Genomic DNA, 25,149 nt, shown 5'->3' on the forward strand with positions numbered 1-25,149 from the left:
GTTGTATAATAAAGAGCAGGAGTGAACCAGTAGATTGTTAAGATGTCGCAGATAAATCGGCCCCATATGTTTTCTGGAACTGAAACAGTGCAACAGATAGTGTGTTGTCTTCTATGACGTGTCCCTTAGTTCAGTAAAGTTGGAAAGATATTCACAGATTCGGACTTCCCGGATCAATAAGTCATAAGCGAAACGTTGTTAAAGAACCATCGCCGCATAATTCCCACCGTAGTAAGGTGGACAACGGGCTACAGGCCATTTATCATCAATATGAGTCGTCCTCCGTGACGGACACAGGACATTGGTGTCTATGTACAGCCTGCTGTGAGACGAGTGCGCAGGGACCGTCTACAAAGTGCAACATCGAAAAAGATATTACAAAAATATTCAATAACTTTACTGTAATACTGTATATCCAGATTTACGTGGATTTAAAAATCATCTCCAGCCAGATCTCAGTGATGGTGACTTCAGCTCAAGAAAACTGCCAACCTGCCGTTCAACATGAATTTGAGAAGTAAACATTTGGAGGCTGCATCTTTGTTGGTAAAGTTGCGTCACACTGCTCCTCGTCACCTACAGTTCTGCTCCTCTTTCCTCTCTCTGTCACTTAACAGCCGTTTTGTAGACATGTCCTGTGGAGGATCTCCGGAGAATTGGGGACCTGAATTTCTCTGCAGTTTTCCTTTCACACATGCACAACGCAGCAGGAGATTCTCCGCTCAGACAAGTTCACAACCACAACGTATTAATCCCTCTGCGTAGATCACATGATTTTGTTTACAGCACATCCGCACCGCTGTTTGCTCTTATCACAACAAACGCTTTTGACATATCTGTCGGTGACAGCAGTTTTTCACCCAGAGATATTTGTTTTTCTTTTTGTTTTATTCATTTTTCCAACTGCATAATTGATTGATGAAAGAATAAATATTTGGTCGTTTTAGTGTCCACTCGTCTCCTCTCCTCTCCTCTCCTCTCCTCTCCTCTCTCAGTTATTGACCGTGTCAACATGTCAACCAAGTTTAACTAAGATGAAAACCTTTGCCCTATCCTTCACAGATATTTTTGGTCAAAGTCTTCTGTGTGAATACGCTGACTTGTCATCCAACCGAGTATCAGATAGGGAATGAATGCTGTCCTCTTTGTCCATCTGGTAAGATCCTGAATGAGAAGAATAGCATTAAAGGGGACATAGCATGCAAATTCCACTTTGTTAGTGCTTCTACAGGTTAATGTGGGTATCTGGCATGTCTACCAACCCAAAAACTCTGGGGAAAAAACACTTGCGCGTTTTGTTATAGTTCCTCTAAGTCAGAAACGTCATGCTTGAGCGACTCGATTGCGCTTCCTGGGTTTTGTGTCGTAACAAGGCACTGGAAGTCTCCCTACATGGTCTTGGCCCACCCCACCTCACCGTAGTTACGCCGGGTTACAGTAGTTACGCCGGGTACAGTATATACGCCGGGTTACAGTAGTTACGCCGGGTACAGTAGTTACGCCGGGTTACAGTAGTTACGCCGGTACACGACGCGGAAGCACCGCTGCAAGGCAGCGCAGCGCCGTTCTCCAGCACGCAGCCGCCTGGCTGTTCACAAGGGACGAGCATTTCTCCGCTGGTCAGCCCCATAGACTGTATATATAAGGTCAGCCGCGATTCTGCTTTCTCCGCTTGTTGTTGTACCCGTTGAATGTCGGGGTTCGGGGTAAATGATGGTCTTCATAGCCCCCCCCTCTCTTTCTCTCTCTGTCTGTCTGCTTGTGTGCTTGTAGTGGATGGGCAGAGGGGACATTAATTATGTGATTGGGAAAATTAAAACTCCAGGACAACAGAAGGGAATACAAATTGGGATGCATATTTGATAATTTATATCATATAAAATATGTAATTTATATCGTTTAAAATCATGGGGAGAGGGGAGGGAGCTGGCTCATTAGCATTTAAAGGAACAGGCACTCAAAACAGGTCACTCTGTGGAGGGCTATTTTAGACAGGGTAAAAAGGGTGCTGTTTGATATGATCCTTGTGGTATTTTGACCAAAGTATGTTACAGACATTTCATTAAGACCCCAAGGAACCATATCAACTTGTGGTAAAATGGGCATGCTATGTCCCCTTTAAATGGTTTTTTTAATGTTTTAGCTTCTTCTGTTGTAAGTAGTAAAAATGAAAGTGCAGCGCATGTTACAATGTTACGTTATAACCTGCACTTTACCCTCAAGATGATTTGTCTTTGTTCAACAGAAACATTTCATGAAATTAAATAGTTTTCTTTTCAACAGGAAATCGTGTTAAAACACACTGCACGGAGTTCAGGAGCACTTCCTGTTTGCCCTGTGTGAATGACACCTTCATGAATCTTCCTACTGGACTTAAACAGTGTTTACCCTGCACGACCTGTGGTCCAGGTAGATTTCTGTGTTGACGTTTACTGTAGGTTTAAAATCATTAAGGAGGCATGTTACTGCAAGTCTTACAGTGTGTGAGCTGAGATGGAGCTGAGCTGTTCTGATGATGTTTTTTACATTTTCACTGTGTTAGTCTGTTTAGAATAGTTTCCTGCATATGAAACTGGGATAGTGAATGAGGAGTCACAAGGGACTTTTCTTGCATAACTAAGTCACAAGACATTTCACATGATGAGTTCATATTTTTAGTTCTTCTTTTTTACCGTCAAGTTATGAGACTCTGCTGTGCTCTGTAGTTTCTATCAGTGGGACTTGCAGTAATGGCAGAAGTGAGACTTCTTACAAAAGTCAGTTGTTCACTTCATATCTCCTTGTTCCTGCCACCAGGAGATCAGTCCACTGTGTTGTGTTTACGGCAGTTTTATCCTTCACCCTCGTAGACTTATAGATTGGACAATTTATTTCATTTTATTTCCTAAAGATGTCATAAGAACTAAAGATTAGTTTTAATGATATTTTGCCAGACAAAAAAGGCATAGTTGCTTTCTCATAGAATACATAGTTCAGGAGTTTTGTATCTTCATATGTGCCCTCCTTCATATGTATCCTCTATGTGTCGACAGATTCTGGTCTGAAGATCTACACTTCATGCACAGCAACAACGGATTCACTTTGTGAACCTCTGGAAGGATTCTACTGTATAGACCCCATACAGAACCACTGTGCAGCAGCACAGAAACACAAACAATGTCAACCAGGGCAGTACATCAAACACAGAGGTGCGTTTTCTAATGCTGACTTTAAGATTTAAGTTTTCAAAACTGTAAAAAGCTTTGAAGAACACAGAGCAGGTTATCTGAGCCATCCAGTCAATGCATTGTCAAACGGATTTCAAATATTTCAACTCAAGGTTTTGGCATGGTGTTAAATGCGACGCCCAGGGCGAGAGATGTGGATTTCGTGTCTAGACGCGTCTTTGCATTGACTTCGAATGTAATCTCGACGTTCGGTATAAAAGCACCATTACGATCAGCATAAGACATGTCTAGACTTCAATATGGAACGGTCGACCAAACTTTCTGCATTCCTTGTTGGCTGAGAGTTGAGTACTTGTTCTGGTCACACATACGTGCCCACAGTTCCATTCATAAAATGAGGCTCTGCGTTGTTCTGGCGTTCAGTGCATACGTACCTGAACCCACATTTCACTCCAGTAGGCAGATATATTGTTCCTGGAGCATGCACAGTCAATGTGTACAGTCAACGCGGACGCACAATTTGGGCTGCATACAGACGTCCACATATGGGTCTGTGCATGTATTTTACCCATATAAAGATGATGGGTTAGATACATGTCTGTGTCCATTTAGGAAAGTTCATCACAGCCATAAAGATTTTGGCTGTGGACAGTGGACAAAAGTAGATGGACAGACAAATCTTCCATCTATCAAGATGATTTGTTTGAGTTGGAGAAAACAAGTCAAAATCCCATCTTCCTGTGCAACTGTGATAATAATAGTAATAATAAAAATAACTTTCTTTCAAAAAAGAGAGAGAGCTCAGTGGCAGTCTTACAAAATTAACAATAATTGGACAATTTTGAAAAACAGCATAATATATACGGTGTTATTTCAAATTTGTATTATTCATATTTTTATTCTTACTACATTTTGCCCATGCACTGCTTTCCCTGTGCTTCTGCGTTGACTGGGAAATGGAGGATTATTAAAGGTACATCTTATCTGACCTTGTCTTATCTTTACACATTACTCAAACCAATGTTACAAAGCAAAAACAAAACATATATAAAAACAAATAATGAATATAGTCCTAAAAGACAGTGCAGTGATCCAGGTGTGATGAGATAAAAGAATGTAAAATAGTTTCTGTATCTTTGAAATGTAACATAGAAGAACAGAATTCTGTCAATGTTCCTTAGTTTATAGAATCCTGTTTGTAAGTTTAGTGGCATGCTGCTCTACATTTCATCACACCTCACATAAAAAGGAGAGAATTTGAACAAAGAAATGTTTGCTGTTCAAAAACCTCAATGATCAAATATTTGTTTACCTTTGGAAATCAGACAGGTCTGATGTCAAATACCACTTTGCTATATAATCCTAATATGATGTGTACACTAGTAACTGTGTATATTTTGTGTTTGTACAGGAACAGCCCTCACAGACTCTCAATGCTCTGACTGCAGCGTTGGAACATTTTCTGACGGGACGCGTACGTCTTGTCAACCACACACACAGTAAGTAAAGAGTCTCACCAGACATGGACGTGCCTGGTTTCTTACACTTGCAGTGAATCTGTGGTGCCTCTACATGGTCCTGTGAGAATGTCCCCTGTCGTTCCAGATGTGAATCACTAAACCTTCAGCTGATGCAACCAGGAACAGCTTCAACTGACGCTGAATGTGGAAATTCCAGTTTAAAAAGGCATCCGTTGCAATCATCATTTCAGTGTTTTTGTTGGTGTTTTGATTGCATTAGTCGCCTTGTTTTTATGGAAAAGATATCGTTCAGGTACGATGTGTGTGTGGTGGAAGAAAATGTTCTCATGGATGATAAGACCTCCATCAAGTCATGATGTCGTTGATTAAGAGATTTTTCATTTGTTTTGTTTCTGTTACAGGAAAAATAACAAATGCATCCTCTTCCACAACGGTATGTTTGTTACTCTCTTTTTCACAGTGTATGTTCTGACTCTGTGTATATATGTTCTCTGCTTGATGACAATACTTGGTTGATGAAGGTAATTTTATTATTTTATTTAATATTTCAGGAAAAGGAAAACACAACTGGAGGAGAATCTGTGACGATGATGGGCTGAAAAGCAGAAGGTGAGACAGCAGCGTGTTCTACATTTAAATATTCATTAGTTGAGGACTGTCTCGAGCCGCTTTCAGACATGACCTAAGGAGGATGTCTACAGAATTGGGTCCAGACTCTCGCTGGTGTTTGTCTTTTACGCAGCAGGAGATTCTCTGCTAGGACGCGTTCAGGTGAGGGGTGGTGCAACAGTCAGAGGCAGGATGTAATATATCAATTCTGCTGCGGAGATCAAATGATTTTGTTACATCCCATCGACACCGGGGTCGGCTCTTATCACCAAAAGCTCTCTTGGTGTCGTCTTCAGTGTCTTCGTGTAAGGCACCGCTTTTTTATGCAGAGAGATTTGTTGTCTTTTTTTTTTTTTTTTGCAACTGTAACATGTTTGAAGCTTCATCAACATACCCACTCGCTCGCGGTGAATCCTGCTGTATTGACACATTAGTTAGAGTTTTAGAGAGAAACTCCGGAGAAAGTCCTGAGGCTCTCACTCTGACTTTTGCATTCTCACATACAGCCTCTCTGGAGACTGTCAGGAGATTATCTGGAGTTTAGTGCATGTCTGAAAGTGGCTTAAGACTTCTCTCTGTGAAGTCTGTTCACATGTACAAGAGGTTTCCATTTTAATTCCACATATTTCCCTCCTCAGCAAAAGAGATAAACCTGCAGAGAACCAGTAAACTGTTTGTTCACTGCAGAGTGAATGTGCTCTAGAATCCAGGTATAATCCCACTGGGTTCTAGCACATTGTCTTTGTAGGGTACAGAAATAAAACCACTGCTTTGTTACAAAGGGCACACAGCTCATCGTCTCACAGATGTCACTGCACCAAAACTACAGTCAGCTGGGAATATGAAACTTGGAGCGTCTCCCTACCCCTACCCCTTGTTTTTGAGGGTTATCTTGCCCCTTGAAACGTAGTCACAAGGGTTAGTGGTTGAAATCTTCCCCTTCAAATTGGGACCGCGTTTCAAAAACCCAACACTTCATTAGTAGTTGTTGATGTAAACTAATCCGACAAAAAGTTTTGCCGGGGATGTCATTGTAATAACATTGTTGAGATCTTAAATAAACCAATGCTATTGTTTGCAGTTACTAAACTGACAAACCTATAATATCCTAATAACATCTTTGCTAATGCAGGTGAATCAATGACATTTGCCATTCATCCAATTGAAATTGAAAAGCTTGGATGCTCTGCATTATTTCACGTATAAATCAAAAGCACACAGCTTCAGGCTGCTAGCAGTGGTCTGTATGCAACCCTGCCAGGAGGCTTTGTTATTAGAGGGTTGTTTCCGTGTTTATGAAGCTGTACATATCTTCACGCTCAGTTAAGTGGAAGCAATCTTTGGACTATTATTATGAAAATACATAAGAAATAGCTAGTGTCGTATTTTTATCTTTATAAATGTGTGTTTGAGTAAAGATTCTGTGTTTCACCTGTAAAAAGTTATGTGTTTGAAACATAGATGTCTCTTTTTAAACAGTACAGTGTAAAACTGGGGACATTCAGTGCAAATGGATAAAAACAGTATGCATGCACACAGAAGAAGATCTGATGTAGTACCAGAGTCTGGTTCGTAGTATTATCTGTTACTAAGCAACCAACTACATTCTGCTTCCTGTTTATACTGGCCCAGTGTGCATAACTGGTCACATGATAAATGTTTTCAGGGGCTCTTTTAATCTCAAAATGTTTTTCTACCATTTTGCAGCAGCTTCTGGGATGAAATATTTAAATGTTAGTTCACCTGACACCTTCAGATATAGGCGACTTAACTATAGTTAAAGTTTTAAAGTAAAGAACTTGTTTCACCGATTATTATATTTTTTTATTAAGCTCTATCACAGATCATTAATACTGAAGCAGCCGTGTAAGCAGCAGGTGAAGCTACAGTAAAATACATTATTAACAGTTGTATATGCAGCGATGTTAGATATATTGTGAGAGCTTCTTTCTCTTTGAATCATTAAAGCATTTGAGAAAAGCTTTTAACAACTAAGACATTTGAAATAACTACATTTATTTTTCAGAAGCGAAACATTTTCAAAACCACTGGTTTGGTTTTTAACAATGTGTTTTAACAGCTTGTTATATTATCTGTTGTTTAAAATCTGTCAAATACATGTAATGGAGAATAAAATACAATAATTCTATATATCAGAGTAGAAGTATGAAGTAACAAAGTGGAAATACAAAAGTACAAGTGCTTACATGATGTCAAATAAATATTTGAGATTTACAGTATTTGTGACATTGAGTAGTGTAAACTGTCCAGTCTGCAGAGGAGGAGTTATCATGTTTATCTTGACGTGCATATGCTCTTCTCTTAAGGTCTAAGCAAGGCTAACTCTAGCCAGGTTTTGATAAGCCATGTGTTGGCCATGTGCATGCAGCCCAGAATAATTCATTGTAGAAAAGAGGATAAAATGTCCCTAAAAGACGCAAAAACCTGTGAGGTGTGTTTTTCTCCAGCAGAGCAACAGATAATCATTAAGCTTGATGAAGAATTCAAACTCTTATTCATCAAGAAAGGAAACATGTCCCACTCAACAAGGCGAAGGAGACGTCATGGCAGAAAATATCTGACTTTCTTACAGCAGATGAGGATTATACAACCACGTGTGAAAAATAAAACCTCTGAGGAGGGAGTGAACCCACAGACAGAGAAGAGAGAAGGAAGATTCTTAGCACTGATCTAACAAAGTGAGCAAAATGTCAGTCGTATTAGAAGCTGCAGAATTTGATTACAAACTAATGTTTTTCACAGGTGATGTTAATCTTTCTCCACAGCCCACATTGTTTTCATTGTTTGTTTTAATAAATGAACTGTCAGATCCACAAGACTGAGAATATTTAGCTGTATAATATCAGATGTAGGGAAGTGACATCAGTACAATCATTTACTGTCAATTAGCCTGATGAGTTGAAGTATGTGTGAAGGCTCTCTGACCCACTGACCTGATAACCCTCAGTGTTGGTGAGGATTGATGTAAGGACTGTATATGATGAACTTAATCTTTTTAGCCGGTTCTGAAGCAGGTTCTGATTCCGGATAGGCAGCCTTTATACCCTCAGCCTTTATTGATTCTTCTGTCACATCCCAACAGAATCTAAAGAGCACATTATTAGGAGTATTAAGTAGCCTCTAATTAAATGTATGTTTCAAATAGAAGTAAATCTGTAAATATTAACCTTTAGCCATCAGCCAGTAATGGATGACTTACACCTGAGCTCTTACAGCTGCTCTTACAGATGCTGAGGTTCAAATAGTAATGGACTAGTGCATCTGAACTTCTAGGGTCAACAAAGAACCAACACAACAGAATAAACAAGTGCCTCTTGTGTCTGCCTAAGAACACTAATAGACCACAGAATAACCACAAAAATTCTGTAAATATCACTAAACATGGACCTTTCACTTTCTAATCAGTAGCAGGAATGATACACAATGCCCCTTATGATAACTCAGCAAAAGGAAACAAGTTATAGGCACACAAAATAGGATAGTTTCTCTTTTGTTAACAACCTGGACAGTGCTAGTACAGAGAAGAAAAAATCACTGGACACAGTCTAGTTTTGCTGCAGGCCAAATTTCAGACGGAATAATAAAGACTGAACTGAACCGAGCTCCTGCATGAGCACCTGGGTAATTCTAAAGGGAATAAATGGATGGGGAATGTGCTCGCGTTGATTAAGTCCCTGCCCTTTGTACACACATCGCTACTACCCATTGGATGGTTTAGGAGGTCCTCGGATCGGCTCTGGAAGAGCGACGATCAAACTTGACTATCTAGAGCAGGGGTGTCAAACTCATTTTAGTTAAGGGGCCACATACTGCCCACTTTGATCTCAAGTGGGCCAGACCAGTAAAATCATAGCATAATAACGCATACATAACGACAATATTTCTCTATGTTTAAATCATTGGTGAAGGTTTTTGGATGATAAACCCTATTTTAAGGTCTTTCTATAATAAACTAGAAACATAAAGACCAAAAACTCAGACATCAGCCCACTGTTTATCTGCCTGGGCTCTCCTCTGCAGAGTCCTCGCTTTGTGACTCGTTTGACGTCAAACACGTCACAAAGCGAGCAGCAGCGCTGCTGCCTGTGGCAATGAGCACTTCTGCCTCGGAGCAGACATCGCATTTACGCTGTTTTTGAAGCAATTACTGGATCGATTAAAAATTACAAAACGTTTGTACTCATAAACCTCCATATTCTTAAGAGACATTCTGATTCACTGCTGTTTAGTTCTGGTTCTCAGTGTAAATTGCTACTCTTACTCTTCACTTGTTTTACAGTCTATGTTGGACCTTTTTCAGGTTGAAGATGGACTCAAAATCAATTCCCAAACCTACTGCCAGTTTTTAGAAGACACTTTCTTCAAGCAGTGGTCCAGGAAAAAGTCTGCATCTTTCAAGAAGACCATGATTGTTATGCAGGACAATGCTCCATCGCATGCATCAAAGTACTCCACTGCGTGGCTAGCCAGTAAAGGCCTTAAAGATGAAAGAATAATGACATGGCCCCTTCCCTCCCTGACCTAAACCCTATTGAGAACTTGTGGGCCCTTCCTAAACGGGAGATTTACGGTGAAGGAAAACAGTACACCTCTCTGAACAGTGTCTGGGAGGCTGTGGTTGCTGCTGCAGAAAAAGTTGATCGTCAACAGATCAAGAAACTGACAGAATCCATGAATGGAAGGCTTATTACTGTTATTGAAAAGAAGGGTGGCTATATTGGTCACTGATTTTTTTTGAAATGTCAGAAATGTTTATTTGTAAATTTTGAGTTGTTTGTTTATTATTCTCACTTTAACAGATGAAAACAAACAAGTGAGATGGGAAAATTTTCGTTTTTCATTTAGTTGCATAATAATTCTGCACACTAATAGTTGCCCAATAATTGTGCACACATAGATATTCTCCTAAGAAAGCCCAAACCTCACTTTTACTTTCTTAAATATTGAGATTTGAGGTTTATTAACATTTTGGATTGACCGAGAGCACTGTAGTTGTTCAAAAATAAAATGAATCCTCAAAAATACAACTTGCCTAATAATTGTGCACACAGTGTATACTGGAAATATCACCATGGTAGCCATTTAATATGTAGTCAGAAAAAAGTATGAACGTAGAACCTATTATTTAGGGGGAAAAAATCCAATATTATAGAAATATTTTTGTCTGAAAGGTAACATTTTTAATCATTACCTAGCATTCTGTAAGATCATTACACATCTGACATTTGTAACAAACCATACGGCTTGAAAATTGGTTGAAAATTGACTGGGTTATGAACATTTTAATATGGATACACCTCCTGCCTTACATGTGCATTAGAAGACGTGGCTGTATGTACCAGGTGGCCTCGGTTAGATATACAGCAAACAAGATGCAGTGTGGTTAAATGCAAATGTGTTTTTTTTCTATTGAGTGGTTAAAAAAACCAGGAGGAGAGGATTTATATGTGTGAAGTTAGTCTGCCAAGGCATATTTTTTACAAAGAGAAGGTTGAAGTCCGACCAGGAGGAGCCCATGTATATGTATATTGATGCGAGAGGAGGACGAGTAAAGGGAGAGAACAGGTGAGGTGAGGGAAGTTTGTTGTGGAGTCCAAATAGTAAGAGAAGCTTGGAAGAAAATAGTTTGGAAGACAAAAACAATGTTCTTTACAATGTTCTAAATATAATGAGCTGCTTAGTGTACGGGGGCGGGTAAAACAGCTTTGAAGGCCATATACAGTGGATTAATTAGATCAGTGGTTCTCAACCTTTTTTCAGTGATGTACCCCCTGTGAAATATTTTTTCAGCCAAGTACCCCCTAACCAGCGCAAAGTATTTTTGGTTGAAAAAAAGATAATACACAGCGCTGTGCCAAAGTAAACACTTATACTTTATTGAATATTTGTTAAATAACTATGTTTTAAAGGATTTTTGAATGGATGCTAATTTTAAATATATTAAAAGAAATCTCACGTACCCTCTGGAGTACCTTCACGCACCCCAGGGGTACACGCATTCCCATTTGAGAACCACTGAATTAGATCATCATTAGATCGTGGTTGTATGGTATATGGATCAGCAGCAAGCACATCTCTCAAAAATTTGATAGAATTCAATACCAAGCAATGAGATTATGTACAGGTGCTTATAAACCAACCCGACCAGCAGCATTACAGGTAGAGATGGGAGAAATGCATCTAGATATGAGAGGGACTAAAGGAAAATGTACAGGGACCCAGTAAAGAACATCCAACACAGGAAACTTTAAAACCTTGTTGGGAAAAAGGAGAAAGATAAAAAAAGCTTTGGATGGACAGTAGCACAAAGAGCAACAGAACTTAACATAGCAGAATTAGACTTCAGTCCAACAGTACCATTAGCAGCAATAGCACCTTGGATACTACCTGATGCTAATGTAGATTTCACATTATAAAAAAATAAAAACAATGATGGAGAGGCTATTTTCAATTTGGATACAAAACAGGCACATATTGACAGTAACAGCAGTTATATCCAGGTTTATACAGATGCATCAAAGAATCTGTTCAATAAGGTGGGAGTAGCAATTATAATTCCAGAATTTCATATTAAAATAGGGAAAAAGATCAGTGAGGGGCTCGGTATACAGGAGAAATTATTGCAATAATGTTAACACTACAGTGGATAGAGGACACACGACCATTAAGAGCAATTATTTGTTCAGATTCAAGTTCAGCATTATCCAGGATACACAACAATCATTCAGACAGCAGACTGGACATTTTGATTAAAATACAACAAATACTTATACTAAATTCAAATGATGGAATTTAAACTCCATAGTATTTTATGGAGCCGGCACATATTGGTGTTAAGGGAAATAAAATGGCAGATAAACTTGCAAAGGAGGCTGTGGAGAATAGCTGCACTGATGTGTCAGTCAGCTTCAGTAAAGCAGAGACTAAGAGCATCATTAAACAGAGGTTGAAGGAAAGGTGGCAGACGCAATGGGAGCAAAACAGGAAAGGACGATAGTTTTACCAAATTCAAAGGAAAGTGGGAGAAATGAGATGGGCAGGAAGAAACAGGTCGAAGAAACAATAATATCAAGAGACTCACATTTGGACACACAGGACTAAACACTGCAGGAAGACATGATACAGAAAAATGTCATTATTGTGGGCAAGAGGAAACAGTTCATTTTATAGTACACTGTCCAAAATATGAGCAAGAAAGAAGGCAGCTACTCGTAAACCTTGGCAAGTTTAAAGTACAGTTTGCTTTGAGATACCCTGCAAAATAACTGAATAAGCAAGTGTTATCGAATACTATTTGATTATCTTAGAAGTCAATTATAATTGAGAGAATATATGTTTTTTTAAAGAATAGATAATGTATTTATAAAACATCCCACCAGTAAAACCTAAAAGAAGGTTTCGTTTGACTTTTGATGTCATTTTGTTTATTAGGGCCCGAGCACCTCCGGTGGGAGGCCCTATTGTATTTCGAAGGATTTGTATTTCCCTTTTGGGGCTTTTTCAGGGCCTAGACATGCTCAAATTGTTACCAAAGTTTGCAGGGAGTATCCAGGTGTATCATGACCAGACAAACAAAAAAGGTCAGAGGTGCAATGGGAAAAAAGCAACAGGAAGCCCGCCATTTGGACTTTAGTGGCCATATTGGCCATTTTCCACATTTTTACTTTGATGTACTTGTCCCAGGGCTTTCATCACATCAACTTGATATGGAGATGGGTGTCATCACAACAAGATGGAGATGAAAACTACCTCAAATATCGATTTTTCGTCACAGGGTGTGACCGTGGCATGGCGTCAAAGTTTGATTACACGCCATCAAAACACGAGGTTCTGTATCTTGGACATACATGGTCCAATCGAGTCCAAACTAGACATGTAAGACAAGAGTCCCGGCCTGATGACATCTACACAGAAATCATGACTTAAAATCACAGCGCCCCCTGGTGGCAACAGGAAATGTCTTGTTTTTGGAACGTCTTACACTTGGAGGTATTCCTCCTCACCCACTGCTCGCAGCCATGTCAAACTGTATCAAATGGGTCTCCAGACAGTCATCCTCTCTATTCTAAAACCTATTTTCTCAAATAGGTTGTCTCAGCAGTTGTGAACCCGACTCTTATTTTTTATCAATTTAAACTCTGGTAATGTAATTATTTTTCCATCTTTAAGTCTAAATGTGGATGCTTAGGATACTGAATACCTGGCCAATAGAATGTAGAAACCTTAAAGGTTTAGTGTGTAGAATGTACAGGCAGCATAATGTTCCCCATGTGTTCAGTGTGAACCTGCTCTTCAGCTTGTAGTTAGTTACTGGTTGGTACATATGCCACTACTGATATTTCTGTGAAGAGCTCGTATTGTTCAGGTTTTAACTTCTTGGCTTGTGCGATGCTGCGCTAAATCAACTTGCAACACAATCAGAATCAGATTTAGTGTCACTTCTGTAATATTCACTCAGCATAAACAGGAATGATGAAGAAGAAAATGCCTTTCTCCACAGATCAGTCATACATAGTAAAAATTGACATTTTGAAAAAAGCAATAGAAAACAGGACTCAGAAGTCATTTGTATTTGGAGTTGACAAAGTGCTTTGTTAAATATATGCTTAATACAAACCATAAAAGCGCCCTCGGTGCTTGCGAGGTTGCATTTAGGCCATGAATTGTCTTTTCCATTTTGCCGTGGAATATGGGCTGCCACATATGGAGTGGTGTATGCTGGAAGCCTGTCCACATCCTCCGCTGCAACAAGGTCGAAGTCTGGATAGAGGTTAGGGACGGCTGGAGCTGCTGCCTGCGCCCTCTGCAGCGGTAGCAGCTGAGTGTCCGACTGGTCATCAGGCTGCACCACTGCTGGCTGTGGTTGTTCTCTTGGTGGAGCTGAGTCCAGATCAGGGTGTAGTCGGAGACACTGAGACTTGGAGATTAGTTCAGTCCCTGATATTCACTTCAGTTAAACAACATTCACAGGCTCCCCAATCCGGCACATTGCAGTTTAGTTTTGAGTTGCTATAACTGATTTAAACTCAGACTTCCCATGCTCGGAAAAACCACAGTCATCCTCTCTATTCTTAAACCTATTTTCTCAAATAGGTTGTCTCAGCAGTTGTGAACCCGACTCTTATTTTTTATCAATTTAAACTCTGGTAATGTAATTATTTTTCCATCTTTAAATCTAAATGTGGATGCTTAGGATACTGAATACCTGGCCAATAGAATGTAGAAACCTTAAAGGTTTAGTGTGTAGAATGTACAGGCAGCATAATGTTCCCCATGTGTTCAGTGTGAACCTGCTCTTCAGCTTGTAGTTAGTTACTGGTTGGTACATATGCCACTACTGATATTTCTGTGAAGAGCTCGTATTGTTCAGGTTTTAACTTCTTGGCTTGTGCGATGCTGCGCTAAATCAACTTGCAACACAATCAGAATCAGATTTAGTGTCACTTCTGTAATATTCACTCAGCATAAACAGGAATGATGAAGAAGAAAATGCCTTTCTCCACAGATCAGTCATACATAGTAAAAATTGACATTTTGAAAAAAGCAATAGAAAACAGGACTCAGAAGTCATTTGTATTTGGAGTTGACAAAGTGCTTTGTTAAATATATGCTTAATACAAACCATAAAACAAAATCGCAGATCTCAACTTTGGTGCTGACACAGATCAGACAGTGACATTCATCACTTCTCCAAAGGAAAAATATGTGAATTTTATTCACAATTTATCTTAAGTCATTTGTTTTTCAACTGCAGAACAAATCCCTGACAATGCACAAAGTATTATACAATGGACATGAAGGGTAACGTATTGCATAAGGAACTAAGTGAAGCAGTTTATTAGGTACACCAAGCTAAAACTAATACAATCCAACACCAACAGCCCTAAAACATGTCCTACCTTCATGAAATGTACAATATTTATATAATATATGGCATTTTGTATGGGACTGCATTAGTTCCACTCAGTGTACCTAGGCATTGGTTATTAAATTAGGCATTGCTGTATTTCAAATAAACACATTTTCAAGGTACAACTGGAATTGAAGATCTCTCACCTAAGATGGAGCACAAAAATAAGGGAGCATCAAAATTCTATGATTATATTTATATACATTTCCAAAGTTGGAGGGCCTTAAAATATGTTGGGAAAGGGACTTTGATCATGTGATCCCAGAAGATAACTGTAAAAAAACTTCTTTGTGTCATGGTATTGTCATAGATTAAACAGAGTATTTTGGACTGATTACCGCCATCTACTGAGTTGGTGCACCGTTCCTAGAGGTACTGCAATACAAGGTCGATCCAAGTGGATTCAAGATTCAAGAGTTTATTGTCAAATGCACAACAATTACATTAAGCAGTCGCTGGCAATGAAATGCTCGGGTCACAGGCTCTCTTATAGCAATGCTCCGAATATTACAAGCAAAAAAATATTGAATAAAATAATATAAAATAGAATATCAAAAATTTAAAATAGAAAATAAAATATATATATCTAAATATATATATACACCTAAAGGAAAAAAAACAATAGTGCAATTATGTGCAATAGTGCAAATATGCTAAGGTGCTGGTTTAGTGGAGTTATTGCAGATTGGAGGAGTTTAAAAGTCTTATGGCCTGGGGGATGAAACTGTCTCTGAGCCTGGTGGTGCGGGCCTGGATGCTGCGGTACCGTCAGCCAGACGGCAGCAGGCAAAACAGTTTATGGTTTCCTTTGATCTATTAGTCACATCATAGTCCTTTAATCCCCTTTGTTTGAATTTCTTAAACCTCCTTTGCTTCAATTCCTTTAACCCCCTTTGCTTCAATTCCTTTAAACTCCTTTGCTTCAATTCCCTTTCTATTCTTTAAAGATGCTCTTTATCTCAGAAAAATAAGAAGTGAAGAATCAGTCTGCACTAACCAGCGAATTGGTAGAACAAAGAAGATAAGAGATTTTTCATGAGAATTTGGAAAACACATCTTGAACTGCGAAAATAACAATTCGTAACACACATTGAAACAAACAACAGTCGCAATGGAGATCACTGGGAGAGTGAAACAAATGGATATAGAGGTAGAGACTGTCCGCCCGTACTTCGAGTCCTTTTTTACGAAGATCAGTGCAGAGCAGTGGGAGCTGTTGAAGTCATGCAAACCGGATGAAGCTACAACATTTATGTTGGCAGATCTTCTGCTGAAGTTAATGACGACCGTTTCAAATGCCATTGCAAAGCGATGTCCCGACGATGCACCATTGTCTGAGGAAGAAGTTCGGTCCATTCTGGGCGACACTCTCAACGACAGTCTTTCACCAGGCACAACAAAGTCTAAGAGTTTGGATAAGCTCACAGACTTGGTTGTAGAGGAGGTGACGAAGACTGTCAACTCCACCTTGTCTGCAAGCTCCACCTGTGTGAGCTCTGAGAAGCCTATACCAACCTGCCTCATTAACCCCGCTAAAGTCCAGAAGATGATCTGTTATGCCTGCGAGACGTTAAAGGCAGATGCAAAAATCAAACTCTTGCTTGAGTGTCAATCGCGCAGGCGAAGTCGGGCCATTTCCTCAGAGGAACAGGACGCTTCAGATGATCCCATTCGGATGTGTAGGACCTCTTCAAGCTCCCACTCTTCAAGCAGTCAGCTACAAGTCAGGTAGTTCCTCAGAGGGAGGTTCAACAACAAGCAGTATGGACAGTGGGAAGATGCTTGTCCAGGAAACAATCAACAATAGTTTGACTGACATCACAGACTTCTTTAATGAGTTCAATGACAGCCTCTTTCTCCATTCATCGTTTTCTCCAGAGATTGATATGGCTTTAGATGAAATTATTGAGTCAATCAATAAGGAAAGCAAAAATGGAAAGGAATCTCTACAGCCAAACCTCTCAATCAGTGAAGGAATGAGGACGATCAATAGTCTTTTCATAAAGACTTTTGCCACAGCAGGGACGCTTCAAATACTGACAGGGGTTGCGAAAAAATTCAAGGAGGAGACCAAAGTCAATAGGAGGCTGACGATACAGTCATTGATGGCTAATATTGACGCTGTGCTTCTGGAGAAGGAGAAGCCGGGAGGTGGAAATGAAAGTTCTGCATTCCCAACACTGAAAAAGCCTCCATCTGAAAAGGTTCTTGTATTCACAGAACAGCTTTCAGACCTCATCTATGCGCACATCGCACCTGGAAGGAATTCAGACATTAGTTCAGGTCCAGTGAAAAAGGTGGCTGTTCCTGATGCACACAGGGGCATATATGCAGACATTCAGACCAGGGTGTTTTGTTTTCTGTCCTTGATAAGCTGGTGGCTGAACAACCAAGTTAACTGCCACACAAAAAGGGTGTCAGAGGCTTTTATGGCCATCGACTCACTGGAAACAAACAAGCAGTCATCATCATCAGAGGTCAGCAGCATTGAGGAGAAAACATCGAAGCAGTCAACATCATCAGAGGTCAGCAGCGGAGGGAATGAAAGACCGAAGAAGTCAACACCAGCAGTGTTCAACACAATTGAGGAGAAAGGATCGAAGCAGACGTCATCATCAGAGGTCAGCAGCAGTGGGAATAAAAGATCGAAGCGGTCAACACCAGCAGTGTTCAACGGAATTGAGGAGAAAGGAACGAAGCAGACGTCATCATCAGAGGTCAGCAGCGGAGGGAAGAAAAGATCTAAGCAGTCAACATCATTAGAGTTCAACAGCATTGAGGAGAAAACATCGAAGCAGTCATCATCATCAGTGGTCAGCAGCAATGGGAATAAAAGATCGAAGCAGTCAACATCATCAGAGTTCAACAGCATTGAGGAGAAAACATCGAAGCAGACAACATCATCAGTGGTCAGCAGCATTGAGGAGAAAACATCGAAGCAGACAACATCATCAGAGGTCAGCAAAGAAAAGGAGAACTCAGCATCATCAGACAGCAACTCCAGGGAGAAGATTGCAAAGATGCTGGCAGCAGACAGATGTAAAATGTATGTCAGTGTTCTCTTGGACCAGCTCATCACACGAAGCTATAATAAGGCAAAGGTGACCCGGACTGATGTCGACATAACAGACACAAATCATCATCTGCTGGAGAGAATATGGGCCGAGGTCAAAGACATTGACTCAACTTTCAACCCCAACACAATCCTTGACGAGGTCATTTTCAAGGAGTTGTGTAAGAAGTGGCCTTGTCCAGAGATGCTATTGGTTTCCTTTCTTTTAAGAGATCCAGAACTTGAGATATCAATTGGCTCCTCTTTGAAAAGACGCCTGTGCAAAAAGCCTGGCGTCTTCTCCTCTTTCAGAGCAGGCTTCTCTTCCTTCTTCCGGAGATAAAAGGTGGATGATGTTATTCCGATAGCTTCACTTTCAAATTTAAATATGTTTTCTCCAGGTGCTCCTGTTATCCCCACATTTATAAAAATGTATAAAATGGAATTATTTGCTCTCAGTATTTATTTCACTCAGACTTAAGTCTTGTTGTGGCTTTTCTCCAGGTTCTCCGGTTCCCTCCCATATTTAAAACAATTATTAAAAGATTCAAAATCGAATAATTTGTTCTCCGGATTTATTCCACTGAGACTAAAGTTTTGCTGTTTTACAAGCTGAAAATTCACTGTTTCACAGGTGCAAGTTTAGTTTCTTCCTTTAATTCATCAGCCATCAGCACGTTCACCTGAACTTAGCTCCAACAAGCTGTATAAGGCAGAGTAGAGTGACCTCATTATGGCTGGTGATCAAATAGCGATAGTAAGCATCTAACTGTCAGATATTTTCAGAATAAGACACAGTTGCTGCTGACTGTCACCGTAAATCGATACAGTGTTACTTGATTGTGTTTGTCTTCATTTTGAAGGAAATTTGAGATCTCAACTAATTCAATTTTGGAGTTAAATTTCTGCAGGAAGATGGAAATATTACAACTGCAACATATTTTTTATATCTCACTTATGTAAAAAGCAACAAGAGTTTATATGATTTAATATATAGGATAAGATGTAGAATATCCCTTGTACGTCTGAAGGTCTTCTGCACCAATTACCACAAAAAAAACATTAGATGTTAGCAGGTGTTAGGGGCCACCAGCGGATGTTAGGGACATAACTTCAGTTGTGCACCTTAGCGTGTTTTGACCTTCTGATCAATGATACAGGCCGAACTTGAGGGTACGCTGAGGATAAAGGTAAATCTGACTGGCTGCTGGGTATTATGGCAGTACTATGAAAGCCATGTGGCTGCTCAGTAGATCAGACATCATTACCTCTTTAGCCTTTTTAAACTAAACTCTGTAGCATTTTAGAACATAGGACAAGATGGAGAATATTCCTTGTACGTTCGACTGCAGCAATTAATGCCTATTGCCAGATGATGTTAGCGGATGTTAGTGACCACCAGCGGATGTTAGGGACATATCTTCAGTTGTGTACCTTAGCGTCATCAGGTGTTTAGGCCTTTTAATCACAAGACATCCTCTTTTAAGGCAGGCCACCACAGGTTGATCAGACCTGGGTGCATGTCCCTAGCATATTGGGGCCCAGTTGGGATCTTTCCTCCTGATCCAGAGCCATTGGCTGCAGCGTTCTGCAGTGTGTGATGTTTCTTTTATGGTCTGGCGAAGGGCTTGTCCATGGATCCCCAGATCTTTGAGCAACCTGATGGTGGATGTTGCAAGGAAACCCGTGTTTGGGTGAGGGAAGGAGGTCATAGGTTGCCCTAATCAGGAAGCTAATCCTGCTTGCTTCCATTTCCCACAGGTCCTTCCAGCTAATCTTTCTTTTCTCTACGCTCATCCACTGCCCCTGTCTGGCTTGAGTGACAGCCTTCGCAAATCCTGCTGCTTCTTCCTGACACCGGATTTCCAGGACTACCAATTTTCACCGCTCTGAAGGAGTTGCTTTGTTCTACTCTGACCTAGGCCCAAACATCCTCTTCCCAGTTGAACGTGGCCCACAATGTCAGCGTGCTCGATTGCTGCTTTTGCTTGTTGAGTTGCATCTTTGGGTGTCCATTTCCGTCCTGTTGTCAATGATGGTCCAACAGCCCGTATAGATTTGTATAGATTTGACTCTGAGAGGGTCGTCTCCAGCCTTGTTTTGGTGCATTTAAACCCCTCTACTAGACTTGAGATAGGCAGCTCGAGAATGCCGTGTCCATACAGGCCGATGTTGCTCAGACTTCTTGGGACTCCTAACCACTTTCTCACATAGGAGTTGATCATTTCCTCCATGTTCTCAACTTTTGTGATAGGAACGTCAACTACTGTAAGTGGCCACATCAGTCAGGGTAACAGGCCAAACTTTAGGCACCAGAGCTTTAGCCTGCCAGGAAGCACGGACTGGTAGATGTTCTTAAGGCCACTGTTGACATCCTGCTTCAGTTGCTGGACCTGCTTGCAGTCTTTGAGGCTTGCATCAAAGCATCGTCCAAGACTTTTTATAGGTTTCTCAGACACTGTTGGAATGGGTTCTCCATTAATGTAAAATCTATGATCAGATCTCTTACCTTTGCTTGTTGAGATGCCAGTGTGAGACTGTAGAGGAAATTTACTTTGCATTCAATTATTGTGAGTTAGGTGAGGTGTAATGGAACAGAGACAGAAAACACCATTGAAATGTCCACAATCACAAAGAACGCCAAAATCATACAATGCCAAAATTATTTTACATTTCACAATCAACATGTAAATAAGAAAAAAGTCAAGGCTTGATGTATAGTGTGTAAATATAAAGTATTAAAGGTCACACCTATTTAATTGTCTTCCAACTATTTTTGTCCAATCATGTTTGAGTGATCAATCAGTCAATCACATTTTATTTGTATAGCCCATATTCACAAATCCCAATTTTTCTCATAGGGTTTTAACAAGGTGTGACATCCTCTGCCCTTAACCCTCAGAAGAGTAAGGAAAAACTACTAAAAAAAACCCTTTTAACAGGGTAAAAAGAAAGTAGAAACCTCAGAGAGAGCCACATGTGAGGGATCCCTCTCCCAGGACGGACAGAAGTGCAATAGATGCAACGTGTAGTGGAGAACATCAGAAAGATAAGGGTATTTACAGCATTGATTAGAATAAACATTTTGTAGCATAATGGAAGGTCAATGAATTGATGGATTATTGTCAGTAATGGTAGAGTATCTGAGTAGGAATATTGTATATCAAGCAGTCTTGTTGTAATCATAGTCCATGGTCAGCAGCCACCACGATCAGGATCCACCATCACGATCGGATGCCAACATAGTCCACAATCATGATCCACTGCCGCTATCATGATCCACCATCAGCTGCCACCTCGATCGTGGTCCACCACCACTATCAGATTTTAACACGATACAGGATCTGCCATAATTATCACGATCTGCCAGCAGGATGGAGGATCACATCTGTAGTAAAACTTTGGCCTTGTCTACTGTATTGTGGGTATTTTTTGAATGGATATTGTCCTCCATTAATAAAAAATCTTGTTCTTTCTGGTGCATGCTCGTTACACAAAGTAACAGTGGGCATTTGTGAAGTAAGCTGTGGTCATCGTTCCCCAAATGCTGTATCACATTTTTGAAAATCCTCACTTTGGAAGGCGTTTGTAAACATTTCTACGTTAGTGACTTAAAACTCTATTTGCATAAGGACGAGCAGCCCCAGGGGAAAATTTTGTTTTGCAAAATATCCACATTAGTGTGGACAAGACGCTAGTTTAATGGGCCTGCAGCGGCCCAGGCACATTCAAGTCTGCAGTGTGGGAATATTTTTTGTTGTCCATTGTTCCACCACTAATAGTGAATGATATTTTCACATTGTTGTTGACTCCTTGAAGAGGGGAATTTCTCTATCTTTGCTAAACTTAAACAAAATGACTCAATCTTGACATTTTCTGTGTGTGTTTGCTTTCAGGGATATGTTGATCACAGACCTGGCTCCCACTGTAACCTTTGTGGAGTTGTGTGAGGAGGTGAGAACGATATGCAGTGTTGCCAAGCAGCAGCCCATCACACTCAAGTGGATCGATGATGAAGGTGGGTATGCCTCATATTCACACACTGTACATCATTCTGTCTCGTCCTCAGGGTATCTTCTGTGTGTTTTCCTACCACTGCTGAACTCTGACTAAAAAATACAGCATGGTGGTCTTTCTGAAGCCACTGGTGTGAATTGAAATGCTCATTTCCAACTGTCCACTATACTTGTTGCTTCCAAGACCAACAATGATGTTGTGCTCAGATACATGGCAGCAAGAGCAGTCACATAGGAAGTGTTTCTGTTTGTTTGTTTTTTTTGTTGCAAAATGTATTTTCTCATTTCCGTCAGATATACATAAGTCAATCAAACAATCAAATTGTATTTGTATTGCTCATATTCACAAATCAAAATAAGTCTCATAAGTGGAGTGAGGAAAATTACAACAGGAGTGAGGAAAATTACCCCAAAAACAGCAACTTTTAACTGGAAAATAAACTGTAGAAACCTCAGAGATACATGTGATGGATCCCTCTCCCAAAACGGGCAGAAGTGAAATAGATGCTGCAAGTAACAGATCACATCAACAAATTAACAATATTCATGAGAAGAGACAGTGTCTAAGATAAAGTTTGACAGAGATGAAGGGAGCAGTAATGACAATTGCAAAGGTATAGGTATTGCCAATACTGGTATATTGAGTAGGTATATTGTCAATCTAGGGTTAGGGTTAACCCTAAACAATCTAGTTGTAATCATAAACCACGGTCAGCTGCCACCAGGATCCATGATCATGATCCATGATGTGACCTGGATCCTGGATAAGGGAGTATCACCTAGCATAAAGAAAGGACTTATGTGGCCCATATAACATCAGATAACACCAACAGTTTAAAGAATCCCCTAAATCCCAAAGTTACATCATCAAAAGTCTTGTTTAGCTTAGCTTAGCTTGAACAGGGTTGTATTTCATAGAGGCTTGTAGAGCACCTACCTCTGTCAAAGGCCCAATTTTGTTAATGTTTAAGAAAGTGTTGAAACATTTTTTGTCAGCGTACAACAGCTGAAAAAAGCCTTGATGAAACCACATCTAAATAAACTAGATCTGGATTTGTATTTTGGTCTGAAACAAAATGCACAAACACATTGTTTTTCATCAAGAGCCATGAATAATTTTTTGACAAATCATGGAAAATGTGCTTTATCTCACACTTTTAAAGAAGTGTGAGATAAAGCACATTTTGCAATAAAGGGCTTGTCGATGGATCTCCAGATCTTTGTGCAACCTAATGGTGCAGCCAACCTCCACAGGGCAAGCTATTGCTTTCCAGCCACTGTTGTGCCATAATGCATCAAACGTGATACCATAAAATGGTGTGCCTTTCGGCATTCAATAAATTTGGTTATCAAAATAAAATATTAAATATGAATATTTTATTATTAATATTAAATAATAACTTTAATTGATTAAAGTTACCTCGGGGCATCACCCTTCAAAGGAAGTGAAAAGATAGCCAATTTATTGATTAAGTCTCATAGATTAAGGTTCTAACTACAAATTTGGAACTCTGATTAACAATTAAATTAATAACTATAACCAAAATTACCATATAGATAGTTAGCTAAGTTGAAAGATATGGGGTTCTTGACAGTGTAGAGGTTGGCGAAATTCACTGATGCAACATTAATGAAAAAACATTTGTGAAAGAAAAACATTTATTATGAATATAATAAAGTATAAAAACACAAATTACTAACGGTCTAATTGCTAAACAAAGATAGGTATGTGTGTATACATGTGTGTGTGTCTGTGTGAGTCAGCGTGCTTTCAAGATGGTCGCCCAAAGAGATAACACCCTTCCCCACCTATTGGAATGTTTACGACCTGTAGAGATAATGAGGTGAAGAGTTATGTGTGCGTCTGTGTGTGTGCCAAATTAGAGGAAGTTACTAGATTGGATGCAACGAAAGACTGTGAAGAGCATAACAGACTAACATTACTTTCTCAATAACTTGTACCCAAAATATCACAACACCACAAATCAAACTTATAAACCTCACACAGAATCGAATAAACAGTCTTGCTTAGCCTAGTATAATTATTAAGCCCAGTTGTGTTACCAGTCCGTGGAAAGGGGAAAAAGGAAAGTTGCTGTGCAGTTTGTAGTTTTGTGTCATCTTGCTGGTTTCTGTTGAGTTCAGTTCAGTTGCTGGCTGAAGTTTGCAAGCAGGACATCGAGTCGCTGCTAGGACGTTGGTAGAGCTTGGAGGCGAGGAGGTTTCCTTGGTGAGATGAGCTGGAAGCTGCACCTTTGTGCTCCTCTCGAAGAGTTGGATGGGAAGAGAAGATGTGAGCTGGAGAAGAGGCTCGACAGCCTTCCCTCCTGTAGAAGGATCGTAGGAAGAGACAGAAGAGGCTCCACAGCCTTCCCTCCTGTAGAAGGATTGTAGGAAGAGGCAGAAGAGGCTCGACCACCTTCTCCCCTTGGAGGAGTGTAGAAAGAGACAGAGGCAGGAACTGGCTCGACAGCCTTCTCTCCTTGGAGGGAGTTTAGAAAGAGACTCGACAGCCTTCTCCCCGTTGAGGGAGTTTAGAAAGAGAGAGAAGAAGCTGGAGAACCTAGCTTATATTGGCCCGGTGACCTCACAGGTCATGGGGTCCAGAGTGACCAATGGGAGTTGAAACCTGTGTCCCTGGGGGGGGTTTCCACCCCTCTGTGTGAAGTTGATGCCCTCTGGGACATTGAGTTCCTTGCTCTGGTTTTTAATGGCCCTGGGAGACGGAGTCCTGGAGGGACATGCTGCTTCAGGCTTTGATGGCACATGTAGGCCGAGTGTGGTTTCATAAAGAACCATGGCCCAACATCCCCCTTCGTTCTCAGGATCGCACCTGGCGTGGGTTCCTGAGGGCGAACTTGAACATGTTTAGTCCAAAGCTGGAAAAGTCAAT

The 25,149-nt window shown here is 40.2% G+C and overlaps 2 protein-coding genes across 2 annotated transcripts in view; both read left to right on the forward strand.

Annotated features, from left to right (window-relative positions):
• LOC118110947 (tumor necrosis factor receptor superfamily member 14-like) overlaps window positions 1–25,149 on the forward strand; it is a 48,358-nt gene that overhangs the window by 452 nt on the left and 22,757 nt on the right. The gene's annotated exons all lie outside the window — the stretch shown is intronic.
• On the forward strand, window positions 401–23,266 carry LOC124851139 (tumor necrosis factor receptor superfamily member 14-like). The gene is made up of 10 exons (XM_047340187.1): window positions 401–546; window positions 1,063–1,156; window positions 2,284–2,409; window positions 3,033–3,188; window positions 4,579–4,666; window positions 4,773–4,853; window positions 5,050–5,081; window positions 5,200–5,257; window positions 22,137–22,258; window positions 23,253–23,266. The coding sequence occupies exons 1-10, from the start codon at window positions 505–507 to the stop codon at window positions 23,264–23,266; spliced, it is 813 nt and encodes a 270-aa protein (XP_047196143.1). The 5' UTR covers window positions 401–504.

Source organism: Hippoglossus stenolepis, chromosome 6 (assembly GCF_022539355.2).
Source record: "Hippoglossus stenolepis isolate QCI-W04-F060 chromosome 6, HSTE1.2, whole genome shotgun sequence".
NCBI lineage: Eukaryota > Metazoa > Chordata > Actinopteri > Pleuronectiformes > Pleuronectidae > Hippoglossus > Hippoglossus stenolepis.

Excerpts from the sequence above, each read along its gene's own strand:
- LOC124851139 (XM_047340187.1), top strand. The coding sequence starts at position 505 with ATGAATTTGAGAAGTAAACATTTGGAGGCTGCATCTTTGTTG. Across the intron at positions 3,189-4,578 it reads GCAGTACATCAAACACAGAG|GAACAGCCCTCACAGACTCT; the intron begins GTGCGTTTTCTA and ends GTGTTTGTACAG. Across the intron at positions 5,082-5,199 it reads ATGCATCCTCTTCCACAACG|GAAAAGGAAAACACAACTGG; the intron begins GTATGTTTGTTA and ends TTAATATTTCAG.